The following is a 17,930-nucleotide window of genomic DNA, read 5'->3' as shown; positions in this document are numbered from 1 at the left end:
GCGATGTCATAATAAAACTGTTCCCCAACCGCGATATATGAAGATCCATATCTGAGCACTCATGAAAGGATGGTAAGATAATAAGGCAAAACTGGCATTCATCAAAAATTAAGGAATTTATTTTAAACCGGCAATTATAAAAGAAATCGCCGACCGATAAGCCGTTAACCCAAAACAATCAATGGGAAACACATGAGATCGCTTAATGCAATAAAATAACATCAGATTTCATGTTGGTGATTATAATTTCAACAGTATCTATTCGGGCCACATACAAGCCACATACCTTAGTGATGGTCGATCGACATATTTATGAATATTTCATTATGCCACACGGAGATGGTTATCCTACAGGGCCTATCTGGAGTGTTGATTCTGCGGATTTTGACAGGTTGGCGAAAGTTGCAGAACTTTTATTATTTGTACTGAGTGTTATCATACGTTCTTATCGCCATGAGAGCTACTGTAAAACTCTCGATCCCAGGGGGATTGATAAGTCGTACAGGAGCACATATAAAACCCGGTTCGTCCATACGGGTGGCATTGTGAAAGTGAAAGCCAAATATACACCATGAAGTACCTGCTCAGCATGACCTTGCTGCTGGCCATCGGCCTCCAGCAGATCGACGCCCACGGCATGATGCTGTCCCCGCCCAGTCGATCCTCCCGTTGGCGCTACGATGGATCCGCCCCCCAGAACTGGAACGACAACGAACTCTTCTGCGGCGGATTGAACGTAAGTGAGGGACCAGTTCGATGAGGAACCGAACATATCTACCAGAACTGAAGATTGACGCAGCTCTTTGGACGTACACAGGATTCTGAATGTTGTTCTTCAATAGGGTAATGCGAATGGCAAATCTGTTTGCAAGGCATTGACTATATCAATCTCTTATTCTATTACTACCAAATTATTCGGGGTGCTACGAAGCCCTTTATGTTGTTCCTAACTATGGTATTTCCCTCAACATCCTTGCTCATATTTTCTGATACGATGTCATTTAAGTAGGTAGTGAGAAATAGGGAAAATTGTTCATTAACCTATATATGTTTAGTACGCTTTTAAAGAGTCAGTGGCTTTCTTTATGGAATTCTAATATTGAGTACAAACACTACTTTTAATAAAGTTTATTCTAGTTTCGTATAAACATGTTCCAGTGACTTCTATAATGTTCCGTTTTATGATATATTCCATCCTTCAATCTCTTACACCAAATTTGTTTTCGTAAACCCGTAGACGCAGGCCAACAATGGAGGTCGCTGTGGACTGTGCGGCGACAACTTCCTGGATGGCCAGCCGCGTGCCAACGAGATCGGAGGAAGCATCGGAGGAGCTGGCGTGGTGACCAGGAGCTACGTGGCAGGCAATAGCATCACCGTGGGCGTGAAGATCACCACCAACCACTTGGGCTATTTCGAGTTCCACCTGTGCAACTTGGATGCCTTCGGTGGCGAGTCGGAGGAGTGCTTCGAGCAGAACCGCCTGCGATTCCCCGATGGAAGCGACAAATTGTACATCGGCACCCAGAACGGCGAATTCGACGTGACGGCGGTTCTGCCACAGGGTCTTACCTGCTCTCACTGCGTCCTCCGCTGGACCTATGTGGGTGGTAAGTGCTGGCCAGAACAACAACCAGAACTGTAACTTAAAGTGAATTAATTGAACTTCTTGTATATTCCAGGCAACAACTGGGGCATCTGCGATAGTTCCGGAAACGGAGCCTTGGGTTGTGGCCCCCAGGAAACCTTTAAGAACTGCGCCGATGTGAGCGTCTACTGGGGTCGCAACCTGGTCAAGGAGTTGGTCAGTGGAGCAGAGCCAGTGGCTCCCGTCGAGGTCGCCTGAAAATCCAGACTGAAATTTTAAGAACTGCCATTTATGTCTGAAAATGCCAAATAGTCAGCCAAAGCTATATAAATAAACGAGTGAACATTAAAAACATTAGTCTATTGGGTCCGTGCAGCTGTTTCTAATCAAAAAATTCTGGGGTCATTTACCTTTTATTATAGATGGACCCATTTCAAGAAACATATTTGCTTTATTAATTAAGTTAGCCCAAAACTATGCAAACGATTTTATAAATAAGAACTTGGCTTTCGCAGAGTATTTTTCAATATAACATGCCTGTTCTACAGCCGTTAGGTATACATCATTGCTGCTGGGTTTTGACCTAAACAGTGCGCATTGAAAATAATACAAATTAAGCATTAAAACTTCTATATTTTAAGCAGATTAGATTAACTTGCCCTATGGGTAACAGAGTGTCAATCAAATAACACAATCTTCACATTGCATCTAACACCAAAAAGGGTATTCTCGTAGTACACTGACCAAATAAACTGCTCAGTTTCAAGGCCTATTTTAATTTATGGAATAAGAGGCATTACAATCTTTTTAATACAGAATTTTGTTGTCTTAGTCCCCAATTTCCAGTTATATATAAAATTGAACTTTAATAAAATAACCTAATAAAACTTTTTGTTTAATTTTCGTATTCTTTTGCCAGTTTCTTGGAAATGCCAGAAAAATGTTGAAATTTTTCGTTCGTACTTCCTTTAGCTGAGTAACGTGTATCTGATAGTCGATGAACTCGAGAATTATGCTGTGAAGGACTATCTGAGACTTAGCAACCTGGTCTCAAAAAGTTTTTGTGACTATAATCGATATTAATAGCATATCCTCGACTACATGCTAATGGTCTTGGGTAGATCAACAAAAGTGATCCTTATATACTTTATAGGGTCAGAAACGCTTCCTTCTAACTGTAACATCATTTTCATAATTTGTGTGGACTAAGCATGCAGATTTTAGGGACGTTGTTCAAGGGACTACATGGTTCTCTCTTATTTTATAAACGGCTTTTTAATCAATCCTTTTTGAGCTGATAGTATTGTACTTCAGAATCTGCGACCTTGTGAAACAAGTTTTGCGAAAACGTGAAGTGTTTTCTAAGCCAATGAACTACTATAAAAATGGCATTGCTAACAATAATGGTCTAATAAACAATTCTTCTAAGTTACCAAAATTTCGCGTATTGCTATATGTGTCATACGTGTTTTCGCAATTTCCAGGTTAGGTACAAGGAATTCTCCCAAATTTTAACTACCAATAATCATAAACAAAAATGTGATTATGAGCCGATAAGATGCATTCACGGTAATTAGGCGAAAAATCAAAAACAAACATAAACTGCCCGCCAACTGATAAGGTTTGGGAATATACTTGTAGACCTATATAAACCCACGACCAGTTCGTTTTTGGCCAGAAAGAAAGTGATACCAAAATGAATACCTATAAATTTATCCTGTTTCTAAGCTTAGGCTTTTTAAATCGGATGGCTGAATTGGAGGGCCATGGTATGATGTTAAGTCCAACCGGCAGATCCTCGCGTTGGCGATACGATACCTCGGCGCCAACAAACTACGATGATAATGCATTATATTGCGGGGGACTTTGGGTAGGAGTGCCTTCAAAATATACTCTATGCAGCTCATTTAATGATGTTTCTAACCCTTTAGAAACAAACCGAAAATGACGGCAAGTGTGGACTGTGTGGGGATGATTGGAGCCTGGAGCAACCGCGACCCAATGAGTTGGGTGGAAAATATGGCAGTGGAGTGATTGTTAAGAGCTTTGCCGGCGTAGCTGAAGCGGAAGTCATTGTTAAGATCACAGCCAATCATCTGGGCTACTTCCGGTTTAATATCTGCAATTTGGACGAAAATGGCAGCGAGTCGGAGGATTGCTTTAATCAATATCCCTTGAATTTCGCCGACGGTAGCCAGAAGTACTACATCAACACAACCTATGGCGATATCACAGTAACCGTGAAACTTCCCAACAATCTCAACTGCATTCACTGCGTATTGCGCTGGACTTACACGGCGGGAAATAATTGGGGTGTTTGTGAGGATGGAACGGGTGCCATGGGCTGTGGCGCCCAGGAAACCTTTATAAACTGCGCTGATATCAGTGTACTATCCTCAGCGAGAAGTATATTCCAGGAGGTGCCCGTGGAGGTGGCGGAATCGATATAAGGTGGTTGTTATCAGCGGTGGTCAATCGAACAAAATGGTTAGAGTCACTAAATTATATACCTTATTTATTTTTATGTGTTTTTTATCGAATACCAAAGTTGATTGTGCAGCAATATTTGATAATAAATTTTAGAATTGAATAAAGTTGTTTCAATTTAAAAATGGGACAATAATATATAGTTATTTACACCCCACAATGAATATATAAATCTTTCCAAAAATTATGAATGTTTATTTCTCTTTTATTCAATAAATTAATCGTCGTATATATTTATTTATACATATAGTATATGTGTGTGTTTTGAGTGTATGTGGATTGTTGGTAATGACCGTTTGTCTTCGAGGTGCGGGGCCTCGCAATCCTTTCTCCTAAATGGATCCTACTAATTAAATTCATTCTTCTGAAAGCCCCTGTCTCAGACGTGTTTGTATCGATCGGATGAGATTTGCACGTTTCAGTGCTTAAATATTTTGTATTTTTTAAGCTATCCTGTTTGTGTTCGTATTTGTATCTTGTATATTATTTCAATATTCGTAATTTTTCTTAAGTGTTTCGTGGCTTACAAAATATGTTTCACATTAACTGGCTTATTAGTTAACTTCACAAATAAGGTTTATATATATATATATATATGCATTCTTTTTAAATATTTTACAAAGCCTTCAAAAGTCAATTGCAAATGATAAGTCGGAAAATTCACTACAAAACTCAAAAGTCGCGTTTCTAGAATATTTCTCGATTTCCGTTTACTTTTTAACAATTAACTAAACAAACCGCAAACAACAGTGTGTAACCTCGATTGCCACTAGAGATGTCATCAATCCGATGTATTTAGATATATATTTAGCTCTATGTTTTGAGGAGAGTTCACATATGGTTTGAAATGCCCTCCTCGATTAAAAACTATAAAAAACACACTCTCCATTATCGTCAAAATGTGCGAATCGCTCACAACTGAATTACAAGTGTTTTAACCCTTTTTGGGCTTTGTTTCTAAATCACCTTCGTTTAAAAGCATTTTAAAATACAGTGGTTGCCCTTCGAGAAAAATATATGTATATTTATATATTAATGTGGGGGAGGAGGTTCTTCGCTTCTCTACCAAATATTTTGTTATAAAAGCACCTTATAAATTTTACACGTACTCCCAAAGTTTACTAACTTGCCTCGTTTGTATAAATAGCTAAATAGTTCATCTTTCATTTTTACTTTGTTCAAAAATTGTTTTTAACATTATACAACACTATCTGTATTTTTGTTTTCTTTGTAATACCTGAATTTTAGAATTTTGTATCCGAAACGCCTTTTTTGTTGTGTGTTTGCTGACTGAGTTTGTTTCATTTTTGTTCTCCTTCTTGTAATTGCCAAAGGTTGTTTAGTATTTCCTGTCATTAATTTTCTTAGTCCGAAATGCTGGTTGCCAAAAATGTTCGTTGTTGTATTAGTTATTTATTTTGCATACGTTCTCGAACTTGGTACAGGTCAAAAAGTGTTTGTTTTGCCTTCTCTTGACCTAATTGACAAACATTTTTACTTAGCTTCATGGGGGTTCAATATTTAGGTATTGCAGTTAAGCTTTGACATTGGCACAAGTTTGCTTGCTGAGGGGAGAAGTTCAGGAGGAGTTTGTGAAAATGAAAGTAAAACTTCAGTGTGCTTCTACTAGAATTAAGTTCACACGCAGGCTCAAATATGCTTATAAACTTGGTTTTATTTTTGTTTTTATTTGTATTTTTTAACATTAACACGCTACAGTTTACGGCCATTCGCTTTTAAAAATATAAAATTTTGTTTGTTCACTAATTAATACACATAACTAATAGGTATTTAAAACTTATCGTCATAAAGAAACTATAATTAAATTATTATTAAACATGAAACTAAAAAAAATATAAACGACTACGTGAGTTAATTTTAAATTTTACATATTTGTTGATTTTGTATCTCTGGCTAATCTTTTTTTGCAGCGTCCAGCTTCAATGGAAGCGAAATTTATATTAATTCACGTGTTTTTTTTTGATGATTTTATTTATTGCATATTTTAAATGATTGTAATAACTATAACGTGTATATTTATACTAAAACTTTTTGCGTTTCTAGATTACTTTTGTGTATTCTGAGTGTATATAATGATTTATTTTTAATTTGTCGAAATTCTGGTTACTGTTGCTTCTTGGGAAAAACACATGAATGTGAGACTGACAATAAATCGATAAATTTTAGCAAGGTTTCTAAATTAGAAATTATTTAAACACATAAATCAGCGACAACATTTAATAATAAACAACTCACAAAGAACAGAATTTTGCATATGAATAAAATGCAGTCACATACTTAAAACATTAATTTACAACTAAATTTAATTGAACCGAAATGGTAAACAATATTAAATAGTATATTGCAGCAACAGTGGAAGACAGTTAGTTCTCTCATTCTCTCTCTTGTTTGTTTTCTTTCAATCGCCGGTAATAAGTTTTTTAAAATTATTTTCTTTTTAGAGTTTATTTTTCGGTATGTGTACAATTTAAAAACAGGCTATACTAAAATAAAAATATATATATAAATTATAATTCAATTAGACAACAGTGTAAAAAGCCAATTCAAGGAAATGTACATACAATTAAAAAAGGTTTTATGTTGCATAAGCTTTGAGAACAAAAGCAAACAGATTAAAAGCATTTGGATGTGTGCGATTGGGTGTTAGTGTGGGTGTTTTGTGGGGATTTGTTCTCGTTAAAAATGTTATTACTAAATATACAATAAACTACAGTGTTTATTTCAAGTTTCTTACTGTTTGATTTATACAATTCTTTGCTTGTGCTTGATACACTTCAAAATTAATGTGCAATTTAAGTTGAAGCTTAACTTCTATTTCCGTAGTTTTTTCTTTGCTCTTCCAATTTGTTGGTCGCAGTTTTGCCTGTAAATTAAAACCTAAGCCTTTACGCGGGGATTATACAATGTTTCGATTATGTATGTTTTCTATGTATGTATGTACTTCATATGTGCTTCAAAAGTTCAAAGTTTCATCAAAATTTCTACCTCTCCTTTGTTTCGGTTGCATCTGATTTATTAAGCTGCTTAATAAATTCATTTGTAATCAGTTTCTCCACTCGACTCACAAATTACGTTGCTTGTACATATTATGTATGCCTATTGTAATTAAAAATTTGTAATTTTCTCTATTCTCTGTATGTTGCTTTCTTGCTATTAGCTGTTAATAATAAAAACTAGTTAACCACGCATCTGATGCATGAGCGTTTGCTAAGTGTAAGCTTTTTTGTATATTCCTTTCGTTTTGTGAGTCTGCGCTGCTGCAATTCTTGTTGTCGATTCGTTTACTATCCTTAAGTAATTTTGTCACTTGCAGCAAACAATCTGTTGTCTTGTCCTGTCCCCGCCAAGCTCATCGTCCTTGTCAACTCCAAATTACTTGTACTTGGCATCAGATTCAGTGGCTTTGGTGGCGGAATGCGGCTGCTGCTCAGAGTGCTGTTGTTGGTGGCCACCTGTTGTTCAGTAATATTGAAAAACATCTGTACAATGTTTTCGTTGGGAAATGGAAACCAAAATAAAATTAAACTTAAATCATTTCTTAAAAAAAAACAACTTTTAAAAACCAATAAATGTCAAACGACAGGAAATGTTTAGCTATATCAAAACTGCATCATAAGCAATTTAATACGCTTAAGTTTTGAATCTAGAGGCACGTCAATATACTGCTTCTAATTACCTGCCGCACTGGTGGCCTGCATATTCAAGCTGGCGCTACTGGCACTCAATGTGGTCGACGACGAGTTGGAGTCAGACGGTGTGTTGGGGCCCGCCGAGTGTGGAGTGCAAGATGCTTGGCCCAGCAGCTTCTGACGCACCTCTCGTATCTTCAGCTGCAGATCTTGCTTGCGCGGAAAAACATCGCTGTGCTTAGACTGTGGAAAGGCATTAGCATGAGGAATTGGGTGGTTGAAGACATTAAAAGTGTGCGGACAACTTACCTGAAAGGCCATGGTGGCCTGGGCAGTGGGAAAGTTGCCGTGCTCGGCAAACAACTGCAAGACCAGGCTGCGACGCGTCTCCAGGACCTTGCGATGTCCTTTCTCACTGGCATCGGACCGAGCGCTTTGTAGCGGTGTCTTTGGCGTCCTGGGTGAGCGTCCCGTTTGGTCAGAGCTCTCCAGTTCTGCAAGGCGTTCGTCTTCATTAGGTATTTGAAAATAAAGGTAAAGGTATAATTCAAACTCATTCAAATGTGGTCGCCCCTTAGCGAAAATCATGGTCTATAAACCTATACGAGTATAGAAATATATGAATTAAGCTTACCCTTTAGCTCGTTGTTAAAGTCCGGACCAAAGAATCGCTGGGTGGTCGTAGGCGGTGCCGATGCTGGTTCGTCAATGGAGTCGTCCTCGCACACTGCACAATATTGGGAACATGATAGTCATAGTACATTGCGGTAACTGGATCCAATTATCCAATTTACAACTTACTTAGCTTCTGAACTGGCGGCGGAGCCGTGTTCTTCTTGCGGTAGTTCGTACCATAGACACGTGGCGAAGAAGGCACAGCAATGGCACTGGGGGACTGGCAATCCTCAGGCTGGAACTGCGGCAGGGCCTTGTACTTCTTCTCAAAATCTACCTGCTTGAGCACACTGCTGTGAATGTATAGGCGTTAGATAAATAAATCAAATGGTAAATATTATCTTCTTACTTATTCATCTCATCGTTCTTCTTCTTCAGGGCCGCTGCCGTTGATCCTGGAGCTCCTTTCATCGGTGACTTGGGCTGCTGATTTATGTTACTGTTGCTGCTGCTGGTTGTCGGCGTCAGTGGCAGTTGCTCATCACTGTTGGGTGTCGTTGTCGAGGACGTGGGCGTGGGCAGGGCCGAGCTGAGGTTACTGCTGTTCACGTGGCCTATGATGGGCGACGACGATTCCATCATTGTGGGTGAGTGCAGCTTGCGACTAATGTGTTGTCCATTGCTGGCCCCCAGATTACCGCCAAAGGACACATTGCTCTCCGACTTGCTTTGAGCTGCAAGAATTACGCAAGATGGTTAGTCTTTGCTTTGAAGTAACAACGTGATCTGCCGGAGATTACTTACATAGATTCTTACGCCTCTGCAGTGGAGCTCGACCCAATTGCGCAGGTGTGGGTGCCAAAATAAATTGCTGGCCATCCGCGTCTATGTCGCTCTCATCGCCTCCGCTTGCCGCTGCTGATGCACATCCACTCATTCCTCCATCCATGCCTCGATCCGGTGGCGCACTCATGAGATATGTGGCCGATTTTGGAGTAGAGGGCATCGATTTGTACGAAGGCGATCTAGCCGGTGGATCGGCGCTATGGCTGGGCGTGTATCCATGGAGCAGCATCGTGGGTTGCGCACTCACGGGCGGCGGCAGAGAAGACAAGCCATTGTGGTTCCTCAAAGTGTAACCTCCTTGCGCAAACGCATCCAGCTGCAAGTGCTCTAGACTGGGAGTGCCCGGTTGGTGGGAGCGCTGCAGCAACGTATACTGGAAACCACGTAATCATTATTATTCAAGTGCTGACTACCAGTGAATTTAATGTTGCTTACCGGATGACTCATGGCGAAGAACATCTTCTGACTGGCTGGACCGCCCCCCATGATCTGGGCAGGCGCCGATGCTGGAGGCGTGGCTATGTTGGCTGCATGCCCCAATCCCATGCCCGCTGGCGACGATGGCACACACGCCTGGTGGGCAGCTGCGGAACAAGATGTGGAATTGGATGATGAAGAAGGAATTGTGGTTGAGTTTATCATGACAATGCTGGAGCCACTGGAGGGCACAGAAGCACCTGATGCTGCTGTGATGGTTATATCGCTGGCACTACTACTACTATGATTTGTTGTCGCCGACGCCTTTGTCATCACGGTAAGAGTTGCTCCAGCCTGACTGGTAACTGCTGCTCCAGCTGCCGTGGCGGTTGCCGTGGCCGCAGTCAGGATACGGGCATTGGCTGGCAATGTGATCTTATTGCAGGCGTTAATACTGATGAAGGACACTGGTCGAAGGGTAGCTGCTCCCGACACGGGTGTTGCTGCGTTCCCAGCAACGTGCTGCTGATTGTACGCGTTGACATCGGTGATTAGCAGCATGGTCGCAGGTTGGGATGTGGTAACCTGCTCTTTGCCTGCCACCTTTGGATTTTCCTGCCTTTCGCCGTCCCCTTCATCTTCCTCCTCCTCCTCATCCTGACCGTGCAACGTGTCAAGGACCAAAGCATCATACAGGATCGCCGCTCGTCCTGTGCCCTTATGGCTTCCGCCGAGTTCGCCTCCATCTTGCAGCGTCAACAGTTTTCGTATGATTGGCGTGGCGTTTTTGTTAGTATTGCATGGTGTTGTTGTTGTGGTTGTTGGTTGGTGTTGTGTTGGAAAATTGGAAAATTTATTAGGGGCTTCGTTATTGGCTGGGTTGGATGATGATGCTGATAATGCGGATGTGACGGTGGCAATCACTGGTGAGCCCTGAACCTTCTGCTTGAAAAACAACGGTGGCGGAGTGTTGTGAGGATGGGAATGTGGGTGTTGTTGCGTTCGTATGATGGTGAAATGATTGATGGTGGGCGTGGGCACGCGTGTGATGACCGTTGGCGGAGTTTCCCCGCGACGCTGGTGCAGATGCTTCAACTGCTGGTGCGGGGAGTTCGAAGGCTGCAGCGGCGTCAAGGATCGCACTATGGTGAACTGCTTGCGCTTGATGGGGGTCACTATGGTGGCCGCAGGCGGTGGCGTGGGTGTGGGCGTTATAACGACCTTAGGCATGGCATATGGGACAAGGTCGTCGAAACCAGCTCTGGCGTTCACACTGGCCAGCTCCTGCATGAACTGCTCATCATCCTCGTCGTCTTCGTCGTCGTCCTCCTCGTCTTCTTCCTCCTCCTCGCCTTCCTCTCGTTCCTCATCATCCAAGACCAGCTTATCCTTCTCGTTACTCTCCCCCGACTTTGGCCCCTGTGCCATCTCTCCCCCATCAGCCTCTTCATCTGCGATCGATTGATTTTGTTATGGGTGAGGTGACACAAATGACAGCGCGACAAAGGAAGATCAATAGTGGGGTGTGTGTTAATTGTGTGTGAGATAGAAAGTGAAAGAAACAGAGAGAAAGATGTTATGTTATGCAGAAAGCCTTTGATCGAAAAACTTAGCCGATGAGCTTGCGAATGGTAAATGAGAAGTGGGTCTTGGGCGTGAGGCGGTCTATGAAGGTGCTGGGAATGTTCCAATTTTATTTTCTCCAAATTCATTTTCGGCACATCAACTTAAGCCAAAATACTGCTTAAAAGAAATCATACGACGTCAACAAATCATAGTAGAAATAATGCCAGTTCTAGCTAAATAAAGTTTAAATTATGGGGAATAAAACATACAAATAATACGTCCAAAATATAATAATTAAAAAACAGAATAGTGCGACTTTAAATGTATATATATAACTTTACATGTATATATTTATGTACTTTACAACTGCCTTAATGTCCCAAAACGACGGGTAGGTAAATTTACTTTGGGGATCCCATCAAGAAACATGTCACTCACCTCTAAGATCCGTGGGACTGCGATGGGGATGATGCATCGGGTAGTGAAACTGCTTCTGACTCAAAGCCGTCGCCGTTGGCACATTGAAGTTGAAGATGGCACCGACGCTTCCGCTGTTCGGTGGCGGAGCACTGACCACGCCCCCTCCGGCGGCGGGTCCCGAACCATTGTTCAGCTTGTAAGGCGATGGCGGCTCCTGCTTGATGTCCTCCTGCTTGATATGTGGCTGGAGGGAGCCAGCGTCCTCAGGCTTGCCACCGCTGCCCTTGGGGCTGATGGGCATCGATTTGAAGGCGCCGCCTGAAGAGCAAAATTTTGGGGAATCATTCGATTAGCATGGAATGTCGTGTTTTAAATAAGCAGGGGTTTGCTCGCCTGTGGGTTGGAATGGTGTTACACCGATTGGGTTCTTGGGACTAGTGTACTGCGTGTAGATGGACATCTGGGTGTACGGCAGCATGTTGCTCTCCAGCACCGGATGTGCTTTGATAGCCTTAGGTTTGAGTGTGATCTCGCGCTCTCCTCCGCTGAGCGGCGGTGCGTTTATGGCCTGGCCATTTGCACCGGATGTATTGTGCTCCTCCGCAGAACGCTGCAAAATTATGAAATCCGCCGTTGAGTTTTTTTTACCAATTTACCAATACAATTTTTAACAATTTACCTGATTCGCCTCTGGCTGCTGCTTGCGATAGTCAAAGGGAGCGTCGTCCATTTCCGAGTCATTCACCCGCTCGCGACAGTGCAAGTCAAGCTTCTTCACGGGCTGCTGTGGCTGATCATCCTCCACCACCAGCATCTGCTCGTCCTCGTCAGATGGCAACTCGTTCTTCATCAGCTTTCCGTTGCCGTTGCCCTTCATAGAGATCGTAGTTGGCGCCTCATCACAGGTGCTATTATAGTTGTCAATCGTCAGCGGTATAATGTCGCCCTGCAAGTCGGACGACATGCCCTGACCACCGCAGCTGCCGCTGCCTCCTGGCGTTGAGGGGCACATATCGTGCTCCAAGGAATCGGAGCCATCCACCGAGACCAGACGCTGTTTAGCGTCACCTGTTGCGGCCGCGCCGCCCGCCTTTCCACCAGGCGTGGCTGTCGAGGTGGATGACTTGCGGCGATCTTTGGAGCACCACTTCCACTCCGGGTGCAGTTTGAAGTGTGCATCCTTAACAGAGCTGGCCAGCTCGTGGTACTGAGCCTTCTGCTCTGGCTTCAGGGCGTACCACCACTCGCCCAGAATCTTGCTGACCGTACGGTTGTCCTGATTCGGATGCTTCTTGTGTACCATTTTGCGGTGTTTCTTTGAGAAGATCATAAAAGCGTTCATGGGTCTCCGGATTTTCTTGTTCGCCGGCTGCCCAGCTGCTGTTCCTGCTGCTCCGGCCTGCTGTTGCTGCTGCTGCTGCTGTTGCTGCAGGGCGCTCAACGACTGACTCCTTCGCTTGGCAGCCGAGGTGGTTGGTGCACCTGCAGCGCCATCGCTCGCATCATGGCATTCCTCCAGCTTGCGTATGTTGCTGTTGTGGGTGGGCAGACGCATAGCCGCAGTTTGTTTCTTACTGTTGGCACTGATCCCGGGTGTCGTGGCCTCAAACACATCATCGTCCAGCTGATCGTCCGGCTCCTCCTGCTGCTGCTGCTGCTGCTGATGTTGCCTCTGGTTGGCAACTGCGGCCGCTGCTGCTGCCGCCGCCTTGGCATCGTTCATTGAGCAGTTGAGTGGTTTGCCCGGCGAGCTTAGTGGGGCGGGCACAATCAGATGATTGTTGTTGTGGTTCAGCGGCATCTGAGGTGGCGACTGTTGCTGCTGCTGCAGTTGCTGCTGTTGTTGAAGCTGCTGATGCTGCTGCTGTTGCATCATCACGACATTGTAACTGCCGGCCGATGTGGTTAGGGTCGGAGTGACCGGAGCTGGGGACGCCTTGCTCATAGGCGTCATGTGCGGTAATATCTTGTACCAGTGCGCATTGTAGCCTACAAATATTGGAGGTAATGGTATTTTATAGGATACAATGAGTTTATGTTCTTTAATCAAGCGAATTAATAATTTATACATTTATAACATCATGCCAATGTGTAGGGAATGGATCCATGATCCATCCATCCACCAATGATGGCATACTTCTTAGAGCAACTTACCGTTTTTTGTCAGCATCTTGTCCTGTCCCATTGAAGCCACAGACGCCGCTGTTGAGGTGGGCGTGTTTGGCTGATGAAATGAAACCGTTGTGGGTGGCAGCGGCACCGATAGCTGAGTGGCGTCCACTATTACGGGATGAAAAGTCTGTCCGCCGGTCACAACTACATGTGGATGTGGCTGCTGTTGGTGTTGTTGCTGGTGTTGTTGCTGATGTTGCTGCTGGCTGCTTGAAATGCGTATAACGCTGGTGGCATGACCCACGCTGTTGTGGCTACTACTGCTGCCGCTGGTGGGTGGTGCCGATGGGGCTGGCAAGCTGGCAGGTGGCGGTGGAGGCGGCTGGTGGTGGTGGTGCTGCTGCAGTGGGTGCTGCTGCGGCGGTGGGGCATGCATTACCAGCGAAACAGGCGTCGTTTGCGGCGGCAGTGGTTGAGCGCCAACTGTTGATGTTGCTGGTGCCGTAGCTGCAACATGAGTATTGCTATTGCTGCCCACCTCCCAGTCATTGTTGTTGTTGTTGCTGTTATTGTTATTGCTGCTGCTGCTGTTGTTGCTGGCATTGTAGAGCACCGGACTGGGTGTTGTTTTCCACTTCGAGTCGAGCGGTACGGCCACAGGTTGCTGCTGCTGCTGCTGTTGCTGCTGCGACTGGTTGGCAATGGGTGTGAAAAAGTTCTGCCTATGACTGGCGGACACATTCACCGGCGAATGGGCTATGGCATTCAGAGGAGAGGCTCCGGTATGGTTAACAGGTGAGGTGTACGAGGGCGTGGCAGATCGGGAGCTGCTCAGCGATACTGAAAAGTATGGAAGAATGGGATAAAATTAAATACTGACTTAGGACAGCACAATCGGTGGGGGTTCGGTTATTCTTCGATCTTTTTGGCATTACATAAGCACTGCAGATATAGTTTGGCCCCCAGCTCAAAGTCCTGGAACGCATTCATGACGTCCTTGCGATCCTCTTGAGCATTTCCACGGAAATCTCTCTGGCTGGCCAACCGCTGCTTAAAATACACTTTTCTGCCTTCGTCGTCGTGTTGTAGTTGTCACATTCGCTTTGTCCGCTGCATTCGCATCGCTTTGCTTTTTCCGTTCTTGCTCTTCACTTATTTTTTGTGCTCTTGACAGTTCCCACTTTTCAGCATAAATGCGGCAATCGCCGATTCTTCAACGACGTTCTTTCCAAGGGCAGCGGCAGCGACGTCGGCAGCATAAATCGAGCGCCGCTCTCTGCTCGCTGCACGGCTCCAATCTCTTCTCTCTCTCTCTCGCGCTCGCCATGTTTGTTTACCTGCCCTGTCGGTGTGCAGCACGCGCTCGTGTGTGTGTGCGTGCCTGGCCGCTCTCAAGTGTATTTTTTTTGTTTAGGTAAAAAGGAATCAAAGGCACAGGGCAAATAACAAGAAAAAGAGCTGGATAAAAGAAAAGAATCTGTTGCGCTTCGCACGCAGCCTCTGCCGGCGTCGGCGTCGCAGCCACCGCTTTGTTTCGACTCAAGTGGCTCTGCCGCTGCGATCGCGACTTATTTTACCTTCTGCAGGTGCTTAGGAATGCGTTCCGCCAGTGGCGTGCAGAGGGGATCAGAAACACAATTCCAAGCAATTCTTTGAAATAGTTTGATCCCCACTCAAAATACAATATAAAATCCTTACAGATTTTACAAGATATTTCTTAAATCTTGTTATCCAAACAAAGGATACTTGGTTGGAAATAGTAAACAGATGAATATTAAAATAGATAAAATAAGATACCGGACAACTAGCTTAAATCGAAACAGCAAACAAACATTCTAATACTCGGAGATTTGACAATCGATCGGAAACTAGAACTGATACATATGTTGCGAGTGCTTAACTTAACCATCATTGCCTCTGCTACTGCTCTGCTAAATAACCTACATATGTATGTATGTAAATAAATTAGGTAACATATTTCTGACTACGCCACTGCGAGCATCTCCCTTCTCCGCTGCGACTGCGCAGTCGCTGCGTCTGGCGTGTAAATCACGCTGCGGTCACACTCTCAAGAGGCCAGCGTGTGGGAGTGGGAGCGGGAGGGCAGATCTGCCGCTCTCTCCGGCGGACAATGGAACCCTTGATTCGTTTTCGGGATCGAAATTGGAATCGGACACGACCTTTGCGCCGCAGCAGCGACACCTTTCATGAAAAGCGGCGGCCAGGCGGACGGACAAACGACCTTTGTTGAGGTGTGTGAGAAATGGACAGGGGTCGGGAGGGAGAAAGAAAGAACTACGGCGCTGCCACAATAAAACTTTATGATATGCATTTTATGGTGAATTGGAAATGCATCGAACCAGAAAACAAGAGACAAGAAAAGGTCTTGGTCATCACGACTGGACCAAGTGCGCTAGCCTTTTCGTTAAATTAGGTAGAGTATCCGTAGTATCTGAAGTTACCAATTATTTCGGAGTCTACGTAATTATTTATTTGGACACATGGAACATTAAACTATTGTCATTATTGAAAAGTGGAATTCATTAAAAAAGGACTCGAAAAGCCCTCTTGATGTTACATGTATTTTATTCGTTTAAGTCCCAATGCTTTTTCGGAAACGTTAAAAGTTTCCTAGCTAACAGCGTCTCTTTAATCTCCGATGTGTTTTATTAATATTGATTTTATTATCTGTGGGCTTAAGCTTCAGGAATAACAAATTTTACCCATAAAAATTTATGCATGGGTCAAAAAAGCCTCTTTATTGCTACGTATTTACTGTTCAGAAGGAGCTTGACAAGCCCTTTACTTTAGGCCTGCATTTTATGGTCTTATAAACGAGACTTTTTTCAGTGCCTGAGAAATCCGGTTCTGAATGAAAGACCTCCTGTCTTCTGCATTCCGAAGAGATACCTTAATGGGGGAAAACTGTAAAAGGGTATTGGGGAAGAACGTTCCCCCCGCTAAGTAGGGTGCACAAAAGTTCTTCAGGCCCTAACCGAAATCAAAGAAATATTTTCCACAAGCGCCGTGAAGAATATCTGGCCTTGTCTCTCTAATTGCGTGAACCGAGATGGATTTACGATTGAGCCGGCGCTGCACAGGGCGAAAAGGGATGGCACGAGGGAAGGCCAGCCTTGAAATGAATTGCTGCAAACTATGAATAAATTGTTTGGGCCCGGGTTTGAGAACGGTGTCTTAAATGCTTTTATGATGCCCTCTGCCAGATCGTAAAGAGTCAAGAGGTGTGATGGTGCCGCAGAGACTTACCCAGCATGACGGCCGCATCGGTCTCCTCCTGATCGTAGCGACCTTTGACCCGATAGTTGGGCGACGTCTCCGAGTCGCGAGAGGTGTCCTCATCGATCTGCGTCTTACTGCTCGATCGACTGTCGCTAATAATAAAGAAACAAAATGGGTGCGCAGGTTAGTTGATAATTTTATACATATGTACGAGATCAAAACACATTTTATTTGTAAAAATTTGTAAAAAAAAAACAGCCTTGAAGTGTTTGGTTTAGTATTTGGTTTAGCCGGAATGAAAAGGTGTTGTAACAGAAACTTTCGGTGGAAATTCATTCGAAAAGATATTATGACACCCAGACAGGTGTTCAATAATAAAGAATTCTGCTGAAAGTTTATCTTTGAGTGTATATTAATCAATGTATGTATGTAGTAGTCATGTAATTGGAATATTGCAAAGGGAGTGTTCTCCAAATATAAATTTAAAAAATTCTGTTACATTTAAAAATGCCTACACTAATACAAGACTCATCGAAAACTGAAGTAACTTAAAATAATTCTGCTGAGGGTAAAGGAGAGCTCACCTGAGCAGACGACCTGGGCCCGTGGACGAGGGCAGGGCACTGTTGTTGCCCTTCTGGTTGAGGTGCCGTGAGCAGTAGCCGCGCCGCTGAGATTCCTTGGTGCAGAGCATGCACAGGCGGCGCCACTGCTTCCCGTTGTACTTCTTCCGCACGCCGGACTCCGACTCCACGATGTCTCCCTTCTTGAAGCGGTGCGGCGTAGTGGCCTGAGATCTGTGGATGGCACTGCCGGTTTATTAGCAAGCGGTAAAGGATAGGGGAGAAGTTATAACAAACAGACTGCGATGACCATATGAGCACTAGACTTTTGGCAAGTCTTGTAAAATATACAAGTACATATATTCGTTAATTACGAAAATCGTGAGCCATGACTTCCATATTTATTTTGCTAAAAAAAGGTTTCCG

General features: G+C 43.9%; 3 protein-coding genes across 16 annotated transcripts in view; 2 read left to right on the top strand and 1 right to left on the bottom strand.

Moving 5' to 3' along the window:
- The first annotated feature begins 545 nt into the window (after positions 1 to 545).
- LOC6553778 lies at positions 546 to 1,935 on the top strand. The gene is made up of 3 exons (XM_001979409.3): positions 546 to 736; positions 1,238 to 1,610; positions 1,683 to 1,935. The coding sequence occupies exons 1-3, from the start codon at positions 572 to 574 to the stop codon at positions 1,844 to 1,846; spliced, it is 702 nt and encodes a 233-aa protein (XP_001979445.1). The 5' UTR covers positions 546 to 571; the 3' UTR covers positions 1,847 to 1,935.
- A 1,331-nt stretch (positions 1,936 to 3,266) lies between these two features.
- Positions 3,267 to 4,118, top strand: LOC6553779. The gene is made up of 2 exons (XM_001979410.3): positions 3,267 to 3,458; positions 3,520 to 4,118. Exons 1-2 carry the CDS (start codon positions 3,285 to 3,287, stop codon positions 4,036 to 4,038), a joined length of 693 nt encoding a protein of 230 aa, XP_001979446.1. The 5' UTR covers positions 3,267 to 3,284; the 3' UTR covers positions 4,039 to 4,118.
- Positions 4,119 to 5,730: 1,612 nt separating this feature from the next.
- LOC6553780 (putative transcription factor capicua) overlaps positions 5,731 to 17,930 on the bottom strand; it is a 44,539-nt gene continuing 32,339 nt past the window's right edge. For 4 of the 14 annotated variants that reach the window (XM_026975855.1, XM_026975858.1, XM_026975856.1 and 1 more), the window contains exons 6-19: positions 17,526 to 17,750; positions 16,969 to 17,093; positions 13,744 to 14,541; positions 12,269 to 13,578; positions 11,983 to 12,199; positions 11,608 to 11,907; positions 9,622 to 9,770; positions 9,145 to 9,559; positions 8,750 to 9,074; positions 8,527 to 8,693; positions 8,360 to 8,452; positions 8,035 to 8,234; positions 7,773 to 7,968; positions 6,526 to 7,548 (exon numbers count right to left, since the gene is read on the bottom strand). In XM_026975855.1, coding sequence (XP_026831656.1) covers positions 7,469 to 7,548; positions 7,773 to 7,968; positions 8,035 to 8,234; positions 8,360 to 8,452; positions 8,527 to 8,693; positions 8,750 to 9,074; positions 9,145 to 9,559; positions 9,622 to 9,770; positions 11,608 to 11,907; positions 11,983 to 12,199; positions 12,269 to 13,578; positions 13,744 to 14,541; positions 16,969 to 17,093; positions 17,526 to 17,750 — 4,600 coding nt within the window. In that variant the 3' untranslated portion in view covers positions 6,526 to 7,468. Of the gene's footprint in view, positions 7,576 to 7,772; positions 7,969 to 8,034; positions 8,235 to 8,359; positions 8,453 to 8,526; positions 8,694 to 8,749; positions 9,075 to 9,144; positions 9,560 to 9,621; positions 11,055 to 11,607; positions 11,908 to 11,982; positions 12,200 to 12,268; positions 13,579 to 13,743; positions 14,542 to 14,636; positions 14,897 to 15,038; positions 15,274 to 16,968; positions 17,094 to 17,525; positions 17,751 to 17,930 lie in introns of those variants that run through there. The other 10 variants (XM_026975863.1, XM_026975862.1, XM_026975861.1 and 7 more) reach the window with 10 other exon arrangements.

The sequence above is a fragment of the Drosophila erecta genome, unplaced genomic scaffold, assembly GCF_003286155.1.
Source record: "Drosophila erecta strain 14021-0224.00,06,07 unplaced genomic scaffold, DereRS2 tig00000000-arrow-pilon, whole genome shotgun sequence".
NCBI classification, from domain to species: Eukaryota; Metazoa; Arthropoda; class Insecta; order Diptera; family Drosophilidae; genus Drosophila; species Drosophila erecta.
This window is presented reverse-complemented; position numbering and strand designations above follow the sequence as displayed.